The following is a 17,668-nucleotide window of genomic DNA, read 5'->3' on the forward strand; positions in this document are numbered from 1 at the left end:
GATACACGATTCAACCCTACTCCTCCCCTCCCACCCAAATCATCCTCAAACATCAAACCACTGAAGCCCAAAACAAGACTCTGTATTGTTCTCTTCTCCCTGTGCCAGTCACAACTGTCCTTTCCTGGCTCAGGATTCAAAACTTGCTGGCTAGCTGTTTTTTTCTGGAGGGTGGTGGGGGTGGGGAAGAGTTCCAATTTCATATTCATGAATTGCAAACCAGGTGTTGTAATTAATGCAAGAAATCTGTTCACAAATCAAATTATGCAAATTTATCATCTTCACAGTGTTTATTGAGATGTGTGAACAAGTCGAGAGTAACCTGCAGTTCCACTCATTCTCCCTCCCCACCTACGTCTGTCCTTCCCCAACTTGTGAAGGCAGTACCTGATGTTGAGCTATTGGTTTCATGGACACTATCCGGTTTCTGGCACCTCAAACAAGCGCTCATTCTTTGAATGAAAGCTCAGCCAGTGATTGCAGCCAACCGTGATCCTGTCCTAACCCAAAAACTAGAAGCATGCAGACATCAATGGATAGTGATTGGAGCGGAACTCCTTTTGCCCTCCCCTGAGGTATTGAGCTTGATTGCAGCAATAAAAGCCTGCATTGCTGTCACAGCCAGGATCAGCTCATTTAGCATAGACTGATCAAGGATTGAACCCATGATCTTCCTGATCTGTGTGGCTCAGTTCACCCTCAGCAGTTCATCAATTGATCCACTGGGAATAGTTTTATGAGTGGAAATCATTGCTGACGTTAAAACATCATATTCCTATCATCCTTAAAATCTACGCTGCTAAAAACGATAGACAAAATATTAGAAGCCGCAGCTTGAGAATGAAAATCCCCATTCAGAAATGGAGCTCTCCTCTTCCCCCCACCCCCCAAAAAAATAATTTGTTATTTGATAAAAAATGTTCTGCATTGTTGTGAAGATAGTCTCTTGACACGCAGCTTATGGAAGTGAACTTAAAGCCCTTGATGCTGCAAATTGCTCTCTGTAATAATGCCTGGACTATTCAGTGAACGCAATGGATATATAATGGCTTATCACAAGTTCTAACCAAACTAATTATTCACTGATAAACTTTACATCATTACTTCTGTTTGCAAAAACAATAAATCTCGTAAACTCGCTTTCGTTGAATGCAGGATGTACATAAGAGGATGAACAAACCATAAACAAGCAAGAAATCCTCTACATATATTACACAAAGGTTGAGCACACAAGGGTTAAAAAATAGTAACCAAGGATAAAATCCTTGAGTGTTACTTTTTTTGTACTGGATATACTATATGTACTTACACCAAGAAATACAGATGATTTAAAATGAAGCCTGGTAGAATCTATAACAAATTGTTGTTCTCTGCAGCAGAGGATTTACTGAACACTCAAGTCACTTCACTAGTTACACAGACACTGCTATGTGGAGAGGGAAGGAGCGGGGAGGAGGAGGAAAAAGAGGGTGGGGGGGGCACACATGTGTGCAATCGGCCAGATAGACCCTTGTGGGGAATCATTTATTTCAGGAACAGATCTTGGTTCTGATTTCAAGGCTGTAATGGATCCCTCTACCAGAGGAAAGAGTCATCCACTATCTAACCTGCCAATTCCTTTCATTATTTTAAATTCCTTCAATCAAATCACGCCTTAATCTACTGCACTCTAAGGAATATAAGCCTAGTATATTTTGCCTCTCCTCTTCATAAGTGATGATACTTCCTGGCTTTGCGTTGGCCAGGCCACAGATGGGAAATCACATCTAACAGATGTTAATCCTGCAGCTCTCAAGATATGTCAATAACTGGTAAGTATCAGCATTGCTTTCATATATAGTATTGGAACTGGTAAGTATCAGCATTGCTTTCATATATAGTATTGGACTCCCACTGGATGTACATGCACGCTACCTTGGAGGTGACCACAGTGGTCACTGCTTCATGGTAACGACACTTCTGCATGCAAAGGTTTCTCCCACACACAAAACCGCAGGCTGCTGTGTACATGTGTTGTACTCAGCAGCATGTGTACATTACAGAATACTGTGTCACATAAGGAAACTTACATTTCAAGGTTATCGCCTTCCAGAACGGTTTGGACGGGCAAGTAACCCAATCGGGGGTGTTTGGCGAAGTATTTTTTTGACCTGAACTTGTTTTTCAACACCTTAGTGAAATCTCGGACATCTTCGCCAGACGTGGTCTAAAAGAATCAAAAAGAAATCCTGTTAGAGAACAATGTAAAGATTCACACTCACTATTTCACTCCAGCCAGGATTCTGTCACATTAGAACCAAAGACATCACTTTTCTGGACAAGTTATGTTCAATGATAAAGTGAATGTCGTCCAGGATCAAGTCAGAATACAAAGACTCAAAGGGGACCTTATGGAGGTGTACAACATTTTAAATGTAATTGAAAAAGTAAACCCAGATCAATACTTTGGACCAAAGTGTTGGATTTATCAAGACAGTAGAACAAGAGGACATAGGTTTAGAGGTGTAAAGGACAATTTCAGGACAGATACCAGGAAGTTTTTCTTTACACAGAGGGTAATCAATGACTGGAAATGATTGCCAGGAAAGGAGATAGAGGGCAGGATACTGGACTCATTTAAAAAGCAGCTTGATGCAGTGATGGAGGGGGCGCTGAAAACAGGAGGACGGGTATTGTGGAAGATGAGGTCCGTTGGGCCGAGAGGCCTTCTTCATCTAGACCAATCTTGTGAAATGGCCAGAGCTTTAGACACGTCACACAAGACTTTGATCAGCGGTATTGCCATTGGAGTCCTCCAGCTCAGTGGTTAGAGCACTTGCTTCGCAAGGGAGAAACCTGGGTTAAATTCCTGCCAGGGTGAAATGTTGGGCAAGTTTCCTTCTCCACATGCCTCTGTTTACCTAACAGGAACCCGGTTGTTAGTCAATTGGTGATTCGCTTTTCTAGGGGTGATGATTGCTTCAAAAAAAATTGTTCACTCAATCCACGACTGATTGTGGGACACTGCTGTGGCGCTGTGGCTGCTGTATTTCGTTCACAAAATATACAGTCAATCCGCTTTACAGTATTTTCTGTGAAGCGCTTTGAGATACCTTGAAGATATGATAAGGCGTTATATCAAATGCAAGGACTATTATTATTATTTAAGTATTTTCTCACAAAAAACACAAATATGAGCAAACAGGGATTATGGAATGGGGGGGGGGGAAGAAATTGACCAAATATTAAATAGCTTTAGTGGAGGAGCTAGCACTAGCACAAATATCATTGACTCATTAAGAAACAGCTTGATGCTGTGATTGGAGGAGAGAAGGGTTGGCAATCTGGAAGGATAAGATCAAATGAGCTTAAAAAAAATTCTTCTTCATCCAAACCCCTCATCATTTTCTCACCTACACCTAAATTTGACCAGTGTTTCCCACCGAAACATCATTAGAAGTCACAGCTTTAGAACAAGCTCCAAAGACAGTTGGCATTGTCGAATGTTGAAGGATGGTTTGTGCTGTGTGTGTGAAACCAGGCTGAGCAACAAAGCAAACGCACTGCCAGGAGATGGTCTTTACCTTACAATCCTGGGGGGGGATCTCATTTAACCGAAACTTCACAGAGATTTAAAACTGCCTGCCCAAAACCTTTTCATAAAGACAATGCAGAGGACTACAGGATAAAACATGCATTACTCACTGGAGTGCAGTACTCCACCATTGGGTAATGCAATTTATGTCCTTTTGCTGTACGTCCAGAAAAGAAACAGCTTTGGCAGATGTCATAGTTGAAGTGTTTGAGACTCCGGTACCTGCACAGAAACACAAGCCAAATGTAATCAGATTCTTTCTTATGAACCATTGTTACTAGTGAAACTGTTTAATTTACAGTGATTTCTTTTTAAATCCTAAATTTTCTTCTCTGCTGATGTTCCTTCCTGATCATTCCTTATCACCAGCTCCTCCCCTTTCCTTCACACCTGGTAACTTCCTGACCGAGAGGACAGGCCGAAAAGGACCTCAAAGCCTGACTCTCCATAAATCACATGATAAAATACAAACGGATATAGATGTCAGTTAACTGCAGCTTGAAATGGTAATGAGTTAGGTTTTACTGCAAAAATCCCATAACGGTCTCACCCGACCCTACCCCTGCGACCTCCTTCAACCCCACCGACCCTTCGCTCAGCGAGCAACAGACTGCTTTATGCTTCCCAATCTGCCTTACTATCGGGGATGGGCTTTCTGCCATTCTTTCCCCGATCTCTAGAATTCCATCTTGGAATCCCTCTGACTCGGTCCCTCACCTCATTCAAGGTCCGTTTCAAGCCGTGCCTCGTTGACAGCTGATAGCATTTTGGGCACCTTTCCCCTCCCCACTCCCCTCAGCCAGGGTGCCCAGCCAAGCAGCATCAAGGGCTTTGAGACACCCTCTCGACAAGAAAGGCCCTATATAAGTGTAAACTGTATTGTACTTTCCTCAATGGCCTGAAGCATCTGCGCAAGAATAAAAAGTTCACCACTTTTAAAATTAGAATAAAAAATGTGGCAAATTCACTGTTAATAATATCCCTAGTCGCAAAAAACAGGATGCGGTCGAGTGCCAGTGGATGCTGTAACCAAATACTCTTCTCAGATGAAACAGACTTCATTCAATTCTGGTTTCTCATGAGTGATCAAATTACTTGGCAAACCCATTAGAAATTTAAATTGCTCCTGTTGTACTTTATTTATTTTGCCCTTGGAAGTTTCACAATGAATTACCGCAAAATCTGAAATGGTTTCCAGATCATGATTTGGCATTTTGTTACCCGGCTCACCTAAATCCAACAATCGGACATTCTTTACAGATGTTGCACTTTGCCTGATGTTTTGCTGTTTCAGCAGCTGCCACTCGATGCAGAACAGGCAGCCAGACCACGGACTGAGGCTCCAGTCTCATCCACTCCACAAACAGTTTAACGTCAATCTCTGTCTTGTTCTGAGCCTAGAAGAAAGTAAAATACCATCCACATCAACACTGGTTCAAGGATTATTGCATTCCATAGTGAATGAATTACTGGTAATGTGCTAGAGGCTGCGTTCAATCTCCTGGTATTCTCAACGCATCCACTGGATGAATTTAATTAAAATACTAATCGTCTTTTATATACAGAGGGCTCACTCATCTACAGTTGTAAATGAACCAACGTTGCATAGTATAAGCAATAATAATTGTATTTAATATAGTGCTGATAATGATGAAAAGTCTCAAATGCTTCACAATATTTAACAGTTTTTGGCATGATCGTGAAACATTTTTTAAAAAAAAGCAAATTATCAGTATTTTTTAAATAAAATTTGTGTTTAGCAAATTTATCATTGCTGTTTAGCAATAGATTTCTCTTCCGAGGAGATTGATCATTTCAAGAGTGAGCAACCAATATAATGTGAGCCAGAAAACAAACTATGCAATGAATTTACAATTAAATTCATTGATGCGCCTTTCACATCAGGAGGACATCTCAAAGTGCTTCACACTACTGGCAGGGCTGAGGAGCTCAGCCAAGTAGAGACCTTAAGGTGATCTTTAGAAAAGGGAAGAGAGAGGGAAGGGGTGAGGTGGAGGGACTCCCAGAGAACGGGGGCAGAATGGCTGAAAGCTCACCCACCAATGGTGTTGTGCATTGAGCAGGGAAATGTAGTGATTGGTAAGTGGAGGAAAGGGGCTGAGTTGATAAGGGTTGCCGGAGGTCGTAAAGGTAATAGGAGGTAGAGGGATTTGAATGCAAGGATGAGGATCCTGAATTAGATCTCTTAGGAAATGGGGAGCCAAACAAGGATGGAAGTCATAGGCTCACAGAACCTGGTGGGGGAGAAAACACTGACTGCAGAGTTCTGTACGGTCACCAGCTTGTCTAATGAGAAGCTGAGGAGTTTGGCTGTACTAAAACCGTTTGGCATTCTTCATGCAACTCTGGTTACTTTAATTAAAATACCAATTGCCTGTCATATACAAAGTATACAGAGATAGAGAATGATGTGCATTTTACACATCGTGGGCATGGTTGTGAATATATACACAAGTGGGTTGAGAATACAGCCACTTAGAAAAGCTCAATGTTAGGTTTTCAGTTGTACAATTTTAGTTAAGGCTTCGATCAAAAAATGTAATTAAAAGGTACATTAGTACAAGCTTGACACAATATCACAAAAATGTGCACAGCATATATATCATACTGGTGTATGGCAAACTTACGTGCTGGAAACAACTGCGTACACTTGGCTCAATGTTACTCCCACCGAATGAGGCGACTTCACCCAGCTGCCGAGGGATCTGGATTGCGTCGTGAAGCAAATGGCTCAGGCCTCGCTGGTCACACTGGGCATTAGGTCCGGCCACTTGTTTGAAGAGATCTGTATACAGGCAAAAGCTAAAGTTGTCGATAAAGAAAACAGTGACACTGCTGAACTTACAGCAGCTGAGAGGAGTTCTATGTAATGGGCACTGCGTCCACACATACACAGTTTGTATTCCTGCAACTTAATCTCCAGATTCATGTCCATCAGCAACTTTGAGTTGCCCAGCTTAAAGAAAAAAGTTATTACATTAGAACTGTGCACTTTTCTCATCTACCTGTTCTCACAAGCTAATAAATAATAATAGTCCTTGCATTTGATGTGACGCCTTATCATGTTGTCAAAACACTGTCAATTGGCACGCTCACGTGCTAGTCGACTGAAGTGCTGAAATGTGAATTGTGCCATTGCAGGATTGTTGGTTTTAAACTGAAAGACAAGAAGACATCAAAGTCCAACTCAAATCTTTATGAAATGTGAGAGTTTGTTCACTAAGCTGAGGGAGAAAGAGTTTTTTTGTTAAAACTCTTAATCATGTTAACATGACTCAAAATACTTCTCAAGTAATTACTTGTCCAGTTTAGTGATTGCTTTTCCCACACCAGACTCTAGGAACCTATCACCCCTGTTTTTCACTGGCTCCCCATTCCTCAAAGAATCGAATACAAACCCTCATTTTTACCTTCAAAGCCCTCCATGGTTTTGCTCCCGCCTCTGACCTCATGACCCCATATCAGCCTGTTCGCTCCCTTCGCTCAACAGATACCGGCCTGCTTCAGGTCCTCCGCGCTTCTCGACCCACCACTGTCGGTCGGGCATTCAGCATCTCTGCCCCCAGACCCTGGAACTCAACCCCGCAATCCGTCTGCCTCACTGCCTCTCTTGCCTCCTTCAAGTTCTGTCTGAAGACCTTTCTCTTCGATCGTGCCTGCGGCTACCCTCCCACCCCCCCCATCTTCCTCCCCTTCTGACCCCCAACTCTGGTCCAAAAATCCTTGACTGTCCAGCGCCCTGAGACGTCTTTCCGACATGTAGGGCGCTATACAAGTGTCATTGTTTGGAGTCCTGTAGCTCAGTGGTTAGAGCACTCGCTTTGCAAGCGAGAGACCTGAGTTCAATTCCAGGCAGAGGGCGAAACCTTGGGCAAGTTTCCTTACTCCACACGCCTAATAATAATCCCTCCAAAAAAAAAACAATAATAAATTGGTCATTTTCAATCTACGACTGTTTGTGGGACATTGCTGTGCGCAATTGGCTGCCGCGTTTGCCCACAAATATACAGTCAATTCACTTTACAGTGTGTTCTGTGAAGCGCTTTGGGACGTCCTCCCGACGTGAAAAGCGCTATATCAAATGCAAGGATTATTATTATTATTATTATTTGTTGTTGTTGCTTTTTGGAGCCAAAAAATGTAGCAATCGTTTGCACTAGCAAGGCATCAAAACAACCATGGCGTACATGATCCACCACTGGCCAGGGCACTGGGAAAAACTCCTTGCTCTGTTTGAACACTGTTATGGGATAATTGGTAATGTCCACCCGAAAACAAGCAGATAGGGTTCAATATTTCATTCCAAAGATGGCATCTCTGCCACTACTGCTGTCTCTCTCCCAGCACTACACTGGAAGGAAAAACTGGACTATGAGCTCAAATCCTGACAACAACAACAAGATTCCATTTATAGAGCGTCTTTCACATCGGGAGGACGTCCCAAGGCACTGGACAGTTGGGTCAGGACCCGAGCAGGGTGGATATGGTCAGGGTGAGGGGAGGGAAGGGAGGTAGCGAGGAGGGGCTAGAGAGTCGAGAGGGGAGCTGAAGGCACGGTCAAAGAGAAAGGTCTTGAGACCGGCCTTTTCCGGTCATGAAGTAAGATGGCATGAAGTAAGACGGTCAGATTATACTACTAATTAACTTTGCTCCACAACTCAGATACCTCAAAGTCTCACTGTGGTGCTATCATTTATTGTCTTGCAAAGAGATCCCACTGTTAAGACTAGTCTGATGCTAACAGCTCAGACAGGAAGGACAGAACATTGAAAACATTTAGAAGAGCCATATGCTTCTTCCGATTAGTATCTCTGATCAGAGTCTCAACATATTCTTGACAATGTGATAAGGCCTAGATCAAAGAGAAGGATTATTATTATTACTCATCACAAGCCCTTTTCTGCATACAAATCATTAAAGAAACCTAATTGTTCGCTTTTTTTCACAAAACTCACACGTACTGTTAACAATTTGTCATTATTATTCCAGAGCACAGCTTGCTCACATTTAGATCCACACACATTTTTATTTGTCACTTTTAACAGCTGAAGAACTATACTGAAAACGGAAACAAAACACTCATTTTGTAATTAAAATTACCATCAAAACTGAATACGTTTCCGAAGATGAACATGCGATGATTGTACCCAACAGTACAGATGACACTCATTGTAATGATACTCATTCACTGTTTAAAAAAAACATTTCTTCACTTCATTTTTTTGTCAGCCCAATTACTCACACTCTGAATGAAGAAATTAATTCTCATGTCACTTTAATGACACAAACTGACACCTCATTTACATCAGTGCACATATTCCTCCATTAACATCAAACAGCATTTCTGACAGCACCCACGATGAATTAATTTGTTACTAAGTACACAGACAAAATTCTCAGCTTCTCAGCTACAGTGTTAAGGAGGCTTAGATGTGTTGTTTTGTATTAAAATATTCTGTATATACCCATTTAATTTTGCTCTGGTCTTCTTTAAACAGCATTCTGTGCAATGCTCCAGCAGTAATAAATTGTGCTGCAATGCCATGGGGATAAGTCACAGATTTCCCTAAGCTTCATAAATACTCTAACAGCTTGGTTCAGCAAGTGAGTATTAGTTCTGCATCTAAACTTTTAAGGACAGGGGACAGCTCCTCAAGTCACGACACTGGGAGAGATTTCCACAGGCAGAGAGGCAGTGCATCATGTTTGGTTACTGGCACCTTTTGAGATTGATGCAAGATATTGAGACAGCAGTTCTCATGTTCCTTGCATAATACCAACAACCTGTGACAGTATGGCTACATTGAGTGGTGTTGCAGACAGTGGACTCTGTCTTGGGGCAGACATTACTCATCAGGCCCATTGGCTCACTTTACTGGCATTCTGGACTTCCCTGAGTTTGAAAGGAAGACATCTTGCTTCCTCCCATGTACGCTGGGCTCCAGGCTCAATATTTGCATTAATGCACAAATTTACTGTCAAAGGCAAATTGCTATAGACTTCAGAGAAGAAAAGTGACACATTTTTTTCATTGCAAAGTCACTTAGTGAACAATGCAAGGCCAGAAGTCTAACAAACGCCGTCGCCGAAAATCTCCATACAACTTTCCACAGCCAGAATTGTCATTTTTTTTGTGTTTTGATAGCTTTTGACGCCCTGTAAATTGTCGCTGAACAAACACTATGTAAATGAAGTAAGTCAAAACGCACTATGAAGGGGACTGCATGGTTAGATTCCACGTACAATTGCACCGCAATGAACATTTGCTCCAAATAAAAGCAGATGGTTATAAGGACACATTGCGGTTTCCAGCTGATTGTCAGTGTGTCGTTCAGCAGATCACTTCTACCCTTAAAATTTACAGCTCAAAACATTCAGTCCAACTGTGCCTTTCCATCTGCAGTAAATGAATCAGTACTCACTCTTGTATTTTTCCTCTAGGAGACCCTTAGATAGAGACATCAATCCGATCTTCAGAGATAGCACACGGATTTTTCCACTCCTACCCCTGGGTAATAAAGAGCAGTACACAAGGTCACCTTCTGTTCAACTGCTGATGAGATCACCTCACCAGCACGTGTCCTTTCTTTGCTTAAACAGTGAAGCTCGACTTAGTACAAATGCATTTACTTCCGGGCACATCAAGCTCCCACAGCAGAATAAATAGATCTGTAAGTGTGCCGAGTTTGCACTTTATATCACCTCACAGACCCAGGGGTTGGAAAAAGTGCCTCGGGGCCACATGCGCAATTTAGATTTATTCTGTGTTTTGCGTGTCAATCTGTGAATGAAGTGCCAATCACACAGGCCTAACACTTTGATCCAGATGATCTGAAGTGACAGCTCTCAGGTAGGTCCTAGTGACAAACAGCACAAGACAGCCGCAAAAGACTAGGGCACCTAGCCCACTGCGCTTATATTACCTGCCGCAGTGGGACATTACTGGGTTGTGGGAATACCTGCAGTCCTCAGAACTCATATCCTGTGTGGATCAAGGCACCCAGGTACACTTGGTTCAAGATTTATTTGTACAGGTTTAAGGTCATTCTTCTTCTGCTCACACTACACTTACTATTAGTGGGTAAGCAACTCTACAAGTAAAATTTTAGTGTGACCAATTATTTTTCTCCCCACTGGCCTCTCTGCTCTTAGTCTGTCCCACTCTTACTGGTGCGGTTTACAGGTGCCGGTTGCCCTCCAATATCTTATCCGAGTTGCCTTGTTCATGTGTGAATCTCGGCAGTAAGTGTCGGCAGGCTACTCAACTGTGAAGGATGTCACAGCCGAACCTGATTTCTCCACACTTACACGTACAATCGGTAAAGGGTGCCTTCGAGTGACCAGCATCAGGAACCAGCCATTTATTCCCTCCCTCACCCTGAGAAGGTTAGCGCAATTTATCTTCTTTATGCAGTCCAGCCTGAGACCAGGAACTTTAGGACGCAATGTGATTCAAACCAGTAAACTCCTGGTCCATAACCTGTAACTCAACCCCATTGGGGCTGCCCAGGTTTGAGAAATTTCAACATCAGCTGTTTTAACTATGGATGTGATCACGCAACATGATTTCCAGATAGTTACTAGCATATGCAAGCAAACACCCTAAACATATCGTATCAAAACTGTCTTGGCACTGGTCTTCACGAAACTGCATATCTATATATATATATATATAGAGAGAGAGAGAGAGATGGCTTTTGGTTTGAATGGCAGATCAATCATCTTCAATTGAAAGATGAGTGAAAGCATCTCAGTAACATCTGACTGTCTGACAGTCAGTCAGTCAGTCAGTCGTGTGACAAGATCCACCAAACAAGCAGCTCAAATATTGTAGGTTGCCAGCATTATGAATAATAATAATAAATAGTCACATTGAGCTTAGAATATTATAAATATTCGAATGTAAATTTTGGCTGCCATCCCGGGGGCAGGGCATTAATAGTCAAAGACACATTAGCACTTGAACACAAAGTGTTGCATCAAAGTGAATCAGACATTTTAATAACACACTCTAAAGACTTCAAGTGCAAATATATTTGTTCTATTTCCTGAGTACGGTAATCAGGGTGAAACATTCATGGAGCAGAAGCATGCAAATGGAATCAGTTTGTCTTTAGTAATGCTACTGTCCATCTGATTACCAACATCTATCCTTAGGTCAGACATGTGAAAAGTCAGACAGGCCAATTTCCATACTGAGCAAAAACTGAAATTTTACAAAAAAACCTTTGGAAATTTTCCTTCTTTTGTGGTAACATTCGGAAGATGTGGATGCATTAGCTTAAAGTGGCGAACGACATGTAGGGATGAACTTCTGAATCTCACTTCACTCAAATTTGATTACCTGATCAGTAATCCTTGTGGATGTCATTTTGCATTGGCACAGCACACGGGTATCAGCATTTCCACTCGTAGGCGATTTACAAGTCGATTCTCTGGACTTTTACTTTAATATTTAAAAAAGCAATTTCTCCATCTCATGATTAATTTACCAAACCACGAGGTTAGGCTGGTGGTTCAATCCCAGGTGTGGGGACTGAGTCAGCATAAGTATGCTTGGTGGACATTCCTCTCAGACATCTCTCTGTGGGAGCCTCACAATCAACTGCTTCATGTTGTACTGTCACACCAGTTAACAATTTCTTCTCGTCTTAACTATCTCCACTGTTCTGAAGCAGCTGACTCAACCTAGAGTATAGTTCCATGGCACCAGCTGAGTCCAGTCAGCAGGTGGTTTACAACTGAGCTCAATCTAATTCCCACCAGACATCCACACAAGTGCACATCCTAGCACATTGATAAAATGTGTGAACCTTGATTGATTTTTGCCTCCCCAATGCTGAGCCCAATTGTCAGACTCAGAACCCTGAGATTATCAAACTTTGCATTCATCAAAGATCTAACTTGGCACCTTCCGCATGACTGTCAGACTGAAAAGGACAATTACCTATTAAGCCAGCAGAGGAGTGGACATTGCTTATTTATGTATCTAAGAATATGATTGACCAGGTTTTGAAGCCAGTGCACAGTTTGCTTTCAATTAAGTGATAAGCAAAGTAGCTCATCAGTGATCTCTTCTTGCTGCTTATTCTTGATAATTAGTAGATTATTTGAAAAGCACCAATTTATTACTTTTGGAAAAAAACTGTAATATTACTTTGATACAATATACAAATGAAAATTGAATGGAAACGTAACAGCTTGTGGCTATCTTAAATGAGTTTATGTAATCAGCCAAATTTATTCCAAACAACTTTGAAATGTTATGAATACGTTATCAAACTTAATATCACACTAATTATAGAAAAAATAAGCAGAGGTTTACAGGAAGTGAAATATACAAACATTTACATAAATATTGTTCTATAAAATGTGAAACTAAATTGGTTTGGATGGATAGAAATAAGTTTTAACAAAACATTTTCTTGACTTGCAAACGTTAGAACAGGTTTTTGTGGGGGAGCAGGGTTAATATGGAGGATTCTCTTCTCTTATTACAAAGAAGCAACTTATTCAAACTCCTGAGGAGGGTCATGAAGTAGGGCTGTTGAAGATGATGAACCTTAAGTAGCGATCGTCTTGTACTAAAACCTAAAAAGCTACTTTGTGAGTGACAAAATTTCCACATTCCCCAAATTTAAGATTATCCCCCCAAAAATCTCCATTAACCAGCAAGGTTGATTATTCTTTCAAAGTCCAATCAATATCAACTGGCTGACTGATATGTCGAGAAGTAGCTCTTTCTGGGTGGCACTGTCTGAGTTACCAAATCCACTGATGCAGTCGGGCGCTTCAGGTGAGAATCACGACCCCAAGGTACTGCAACACTAATCCAATGTCTTTTCCTCTGAATTAAGAGGATCAGCTAACGGTTTGTTCCTATTAGGTATCTATTATATACAATTTATATATGTACAAGATGCGACATTGCAATTTCCACTATACGAATACATAACTGCATTATCATCATCATCCGTACATTTGGTATCACATCGGGAGGATGTCCCAAAGCGCTTCACAGGATTCACTATGAAGTAGAATGACTGTATGATAGCAGGAAAAAGTTCTTTACATTATATTAATATTATTATGGTCTTTATATTATATATTTACCAAACCTTTGGAATGGGAGCTGATGAAACTTCCTAAACTTATTGTAATTTATACCTTCAACTTAAATAAAAATTGAAAAAGCAAAACCTTGTGTAAATATTGCCCTACTGTGAATGAGTATTTATCATCAAGCAGTGTTCATTCCACTCAAATCATGTGTGTCTCAAATCTCAAACAAGTAAGTAATACGTACGTGTCAAAGACATTTAGAAGCCAGTTCAAACACATGTCCACACACAGCGGCACGTTGACCAGATCCTTGTGGCTTTGCTCTAGGCCGTCGTAAATAGTTGTTAAACAATTGATCACCTCAGTCACGTTTAGAAGTTGCTCATTTTGTGTCAGCTTGTGCTGTTCAAAGATGCTATGTGCAGTGTTCAGGTCCAATAAATCCACTGTGAAAGGAAGACATTACAAAATTAGAACTCATCAGAATTTAAACTTATTGGAGCTGCCTGAACAAAAGTTAGACAGTCTCTTTCTGTCCTGTAAATGATCGCAGCGAGTCAAGGTAGTATTTAGTATTGGCATAAACAGGCCAACTCTTCTAAAAATAACAGCAGTACTTCCAGCATCAGGCTGTGATTCCTATTTAAATGTGAATATAGAAAAATATGCTGTACAGTCTGTTGGTGGAGGTACACTGGTCCTGACAGAAGGACTTGGCTAATGACGAGATAGTTAATACTTTAAAGGATCCCGATTGGAATCTTCATTCTCACTATTTAAAAAAAATTGGGTCACTGAATCCACAACCGTTTGTGGGACACCGCTGTGCGCAATTGGCAGCCGCGTTTCGCCCACAGAATATACAGTCAATTCAATTCACAGTATATTCTGTGAAGCACTTTGAGATGTCTAGAAGACATGAGGCACTGTATCAAATGCAAATATTATTATCATTATAACCAGTTATTATTTTGCTGGATATTCTGGCAGACACCAAACCACCTAGTGATTCCTGCGTCAACATGAAGTCAAAATAATTTCATTTCCACAATGAATAGACATGTAGGAGTGGAAAAATGCAGCATGCGATGTGATAATTATGATGCGGGACATTCCAATCGATGCTTGCAGTCGATAACTTCTACAGGGAACTTCCACTCCCTCTTTAAGTTGTTTTTTGCCCAAAAGCCGATCACTTCAGCTATTGTGCTGGCTGCTGGGGCCTCACAGATCCTAGCAATTCAATGTTGCTTTGGCTTAACTCGACTTTTAAAATTATAATTATCCCCAGTGTACAAATATCACATTACTTCACACACCAGATTTTTCACCATATACGGTAGTCTCAATGCTCAAGCGAAGCACCAATGCTTAGGCTTGATCTGAAGATGCGCAGTACAGGTGCAAACAGCGGAAGCGGCATTAGGTTTCTGAAGCCGGGTGGCCGTCTGGGTGACTTGAAGAGACTTCAGTGATGATCAATGATTTATTTCTCAGGCAGCACGTTCAAAACCAGGAATATGCTTTTGGGTGGTCAGGGTGGAAGAAAGTACGCGGTACATGTACAGTACATGTATGCGGATGACACCCAACTCTATTTTTCCACCTCTCTTTGCGACCCCCAGTCCCCTGATGTTCTGTCAGCCTGCCTGTCAGATCTCAAGGGCTGGATGAGCGCAAATTTCCTTCAGCTGAACGCTGACAAGACGGAAGCCATACTCTTTGGCTCTCGTCAACGTCTAAAATCTCATGGCTCTCACCTCCTCCACCTACCAGACCTCCCACTAAAACTCTCCGAACCTGTACGCAACCGAGGCGCCAGTTCGACCCCCAATTATCCTTCCTCCCCCACATCCGGTTCCTCACCAGCACCTCCTTCTTCCACCTCCGACACATCACCCGTCTCCGCTAATATCTCTCTCCGAAAGTCGCTGAAACCCTAGTCCATGCCTTTGTCACCTCTCGGCTGGACTATTCTAACACCCTCCTCGCCGGTCTCCCCTCCACTACCATTCATAAAATCCAGATTATTCAAAACTCTGCCGCCCGCATTTTCACCCGCACCAAAATCCACTCTCCGATTACCCCAGTCCTTGCCAGACTGCACTGGCTGCCTATCCCAGAGAGGATCAACTTCAAGATCCTCACCCTTGTATTCAAATCCCTCCACTCCTCTGCACTGCCCTACCTCTCTGACCTCCTCTCTCCTCAAACCATTGCCCACTGCCTTCGTTCCTCCGGGTCTGTCCTCCTCCTCGTCCCCCGAGTCCTCCGTTCCACACTCGGCGGCCGTGCCTTCAGCCACTATGCCCTGAGGCTCTGGAATTCCCTTCCCCAATCCCTTCGCCTTGCTATTTTCCTATTTTCAGGTCCCCGCTGAAGACCTTTCTTTTCGACCGCACCTTTGGTCACCTTCCTCCCCCTTCCCGTGGCTCGGCCCCCGGGATCCGTTACTATGAAGCGCTCTGAGACGCCGTCCGGCGTGGAGGACGCTATATAAATCCAAGTTGTTGTTGAAAGTGCACCACTTTCTCTGTGGTCTCATTGAGGATGGGTTAATAAGTTGGAACAAGGACAACTTTTTTCCACGCAGTTGGAAAAGAGTGCGTCGTATTACAGAGGTCATACAGCTGCACTGTAGGGAGCTGTTCAATACCTACAAAGTGATGCAGGAGATAGAGCGCAGTCATTAAAATATGTGCTGGAAAATAGATGGGACTCTTTGACTGTGACTAAAAAGGTGTGGCTAAATACAGAGAATACTTCCGGAGGGTTTCTCTTTGAGTGCTAGCTTCTGGTTATTGAGGATTTTCCTTTTTTTATTCTTACAAGAATTGACAGCTTTGTTATCCCTGGATTAAGCAACTGGTGCTGAGTAAGCCTGGTATGCGGCATTGGACTCAGACCTCAAGAACATCAAGGTGGCTGGCATGTCACAAACTGTCCTGTAAAGGTCTTCCCACCATGCTGAACTGTGTTGCCCAAAAGAAACTCGCAGGGAATACCTGGTACCTGCAATCTACCTAGTGAGGGCTCAATCCTCCGCTTGTGGATGACAACTGACCAACTGGTGACTAAACTCGCAGGGAATACCTGGTACCTGCAATCTACCTAGTGAGGGCTCAATCCTCCGCTTGTGGATGACAACTGACCAACTGGTGACTATCCTCCTTGGGCGGGAGGTAAGCGGGGTCTCCTTGGAGCTGAACTGCCTCCAAGGTTTGGCAACAGAATATCAGAATCAAGCGAACCTTCTGTGGCAGACTCAGTAACCAGTACTAGAGCCAGGCAGGTCCGCAGTACTCCAGGGTGAATCACAGCACAGTCAACCTGGTTCATTGGCAGGACTTTGAAGGGCAGACCAGTTACTGGGGCAGGGAGTGATCCCACTCAGGTAACTCTAGCAAGCCAAAGCTCTGACGGATGGGGTGGTCCGAGCTGGACAAGCGAGGGAAAGCTTGCAGGCAATGTTCTCGATGGCAAGATATGTTGAGACTACAAAAGTCGTCCCACAACACTGAAGGCAGATGCTTGCCAGATAGCTGATGGTGGCAATGCTCACTCACATTTCATTCTGAGATACGTTGCCCACCAGGAAGCTCACAGGGAGTTCCTTGTACCCACCATCCACCTAGTGAGGGCTCAAACCAATCAGCGCTTGCCGGATGTTGAATGGCCAACCAGAGACTATGTTCCTGTGGGGGATAAGTAGGGTCTCCTTGGAGCTGAACTAGCTCCAAGGTGACATGCCTGGCAATGGAGTGTCAGAATCAAGCCAACCCTCTGTGGTAAACTGGTTCCTGAACCATTTGGATCCACAGTATTCCAGGGCACTGCTGATGACAGCACAGTCACTGGGAGTCATTCCATTTAGCTCCTGTTAACCCTGCAACTCAAAGCCCTAATGGGTAGGGTGGTCCTGGCTGGACAAGCAGCAGGAAAGCTTGCCGGACAACAATATCAATGGCAAGCTATGTGGTTTTAGCTGGCTAGACTCCAATGCACACTCTG

The 17,668-nt window shown here is 42.8% G+C and overlaps 1 protein-coding gene across 4 annotated transcripts in view; it reads right to left on the reverse strand.

Annotated features, from left to right (window-relative positions):
- LOC121851450 (utrophin-like) overlaps window positions 1-17,668 on the reverse strand; it is a 118,028-nt gene that overhangs the window by 27,172 nt on the left and 73,188 nt on the right. For all 4 annotated transcript variants that reach the window (XM_042345305.1, XM_042345304.1, XM_042345307.1 and 1 more), the window contains 6 exons: window positions 13,902-14,103; window positions 10,018-10,103; window positions 6,223-6,380; window positions 4,805-4,971; window positions 3,685-3,796; window positions 2,070-2,206 (listed from right to left, as the gene is read on the reverse strand). In XM_042345305.1, the coding sequence (XP_042201239.1) occupies window positions 2,070-2,206; window positions 3,685-3,796; window positions 4,805-4,971; window positions 6,223-6,380; window positions 10,018-10,103; window positions 13,902-14,103 (862 nt within the window). The remainder of the gene's footprint in view (window positions 1-2,069; window positions 2,207-3,684; window positions 3,797-4,804; window positions 4,972-6,222; window positions 6,381-10,017; window positions 10,104-13,901; window positions 14,104-17,668) is intronic.

This window comes from Callorhinchus milii, unplaced genomic scaffold, assembly GCF_018977255.1.
Source record: "Callorhinchus milii isolate IMCB2004 unplaced genomic scaffold, IMCB_Cmil_1.0 Scaffold39, whole genome shotgun sequence".
In the NCBI taxonomy this organism is placed as follows: domain Eukaryota; kingdom Metazoa; phylum Chordata; class Chondrichthyes; order Chimaeriformes; family Callorhinchidae; genus Callorhinchus; species Callorhinchus milii.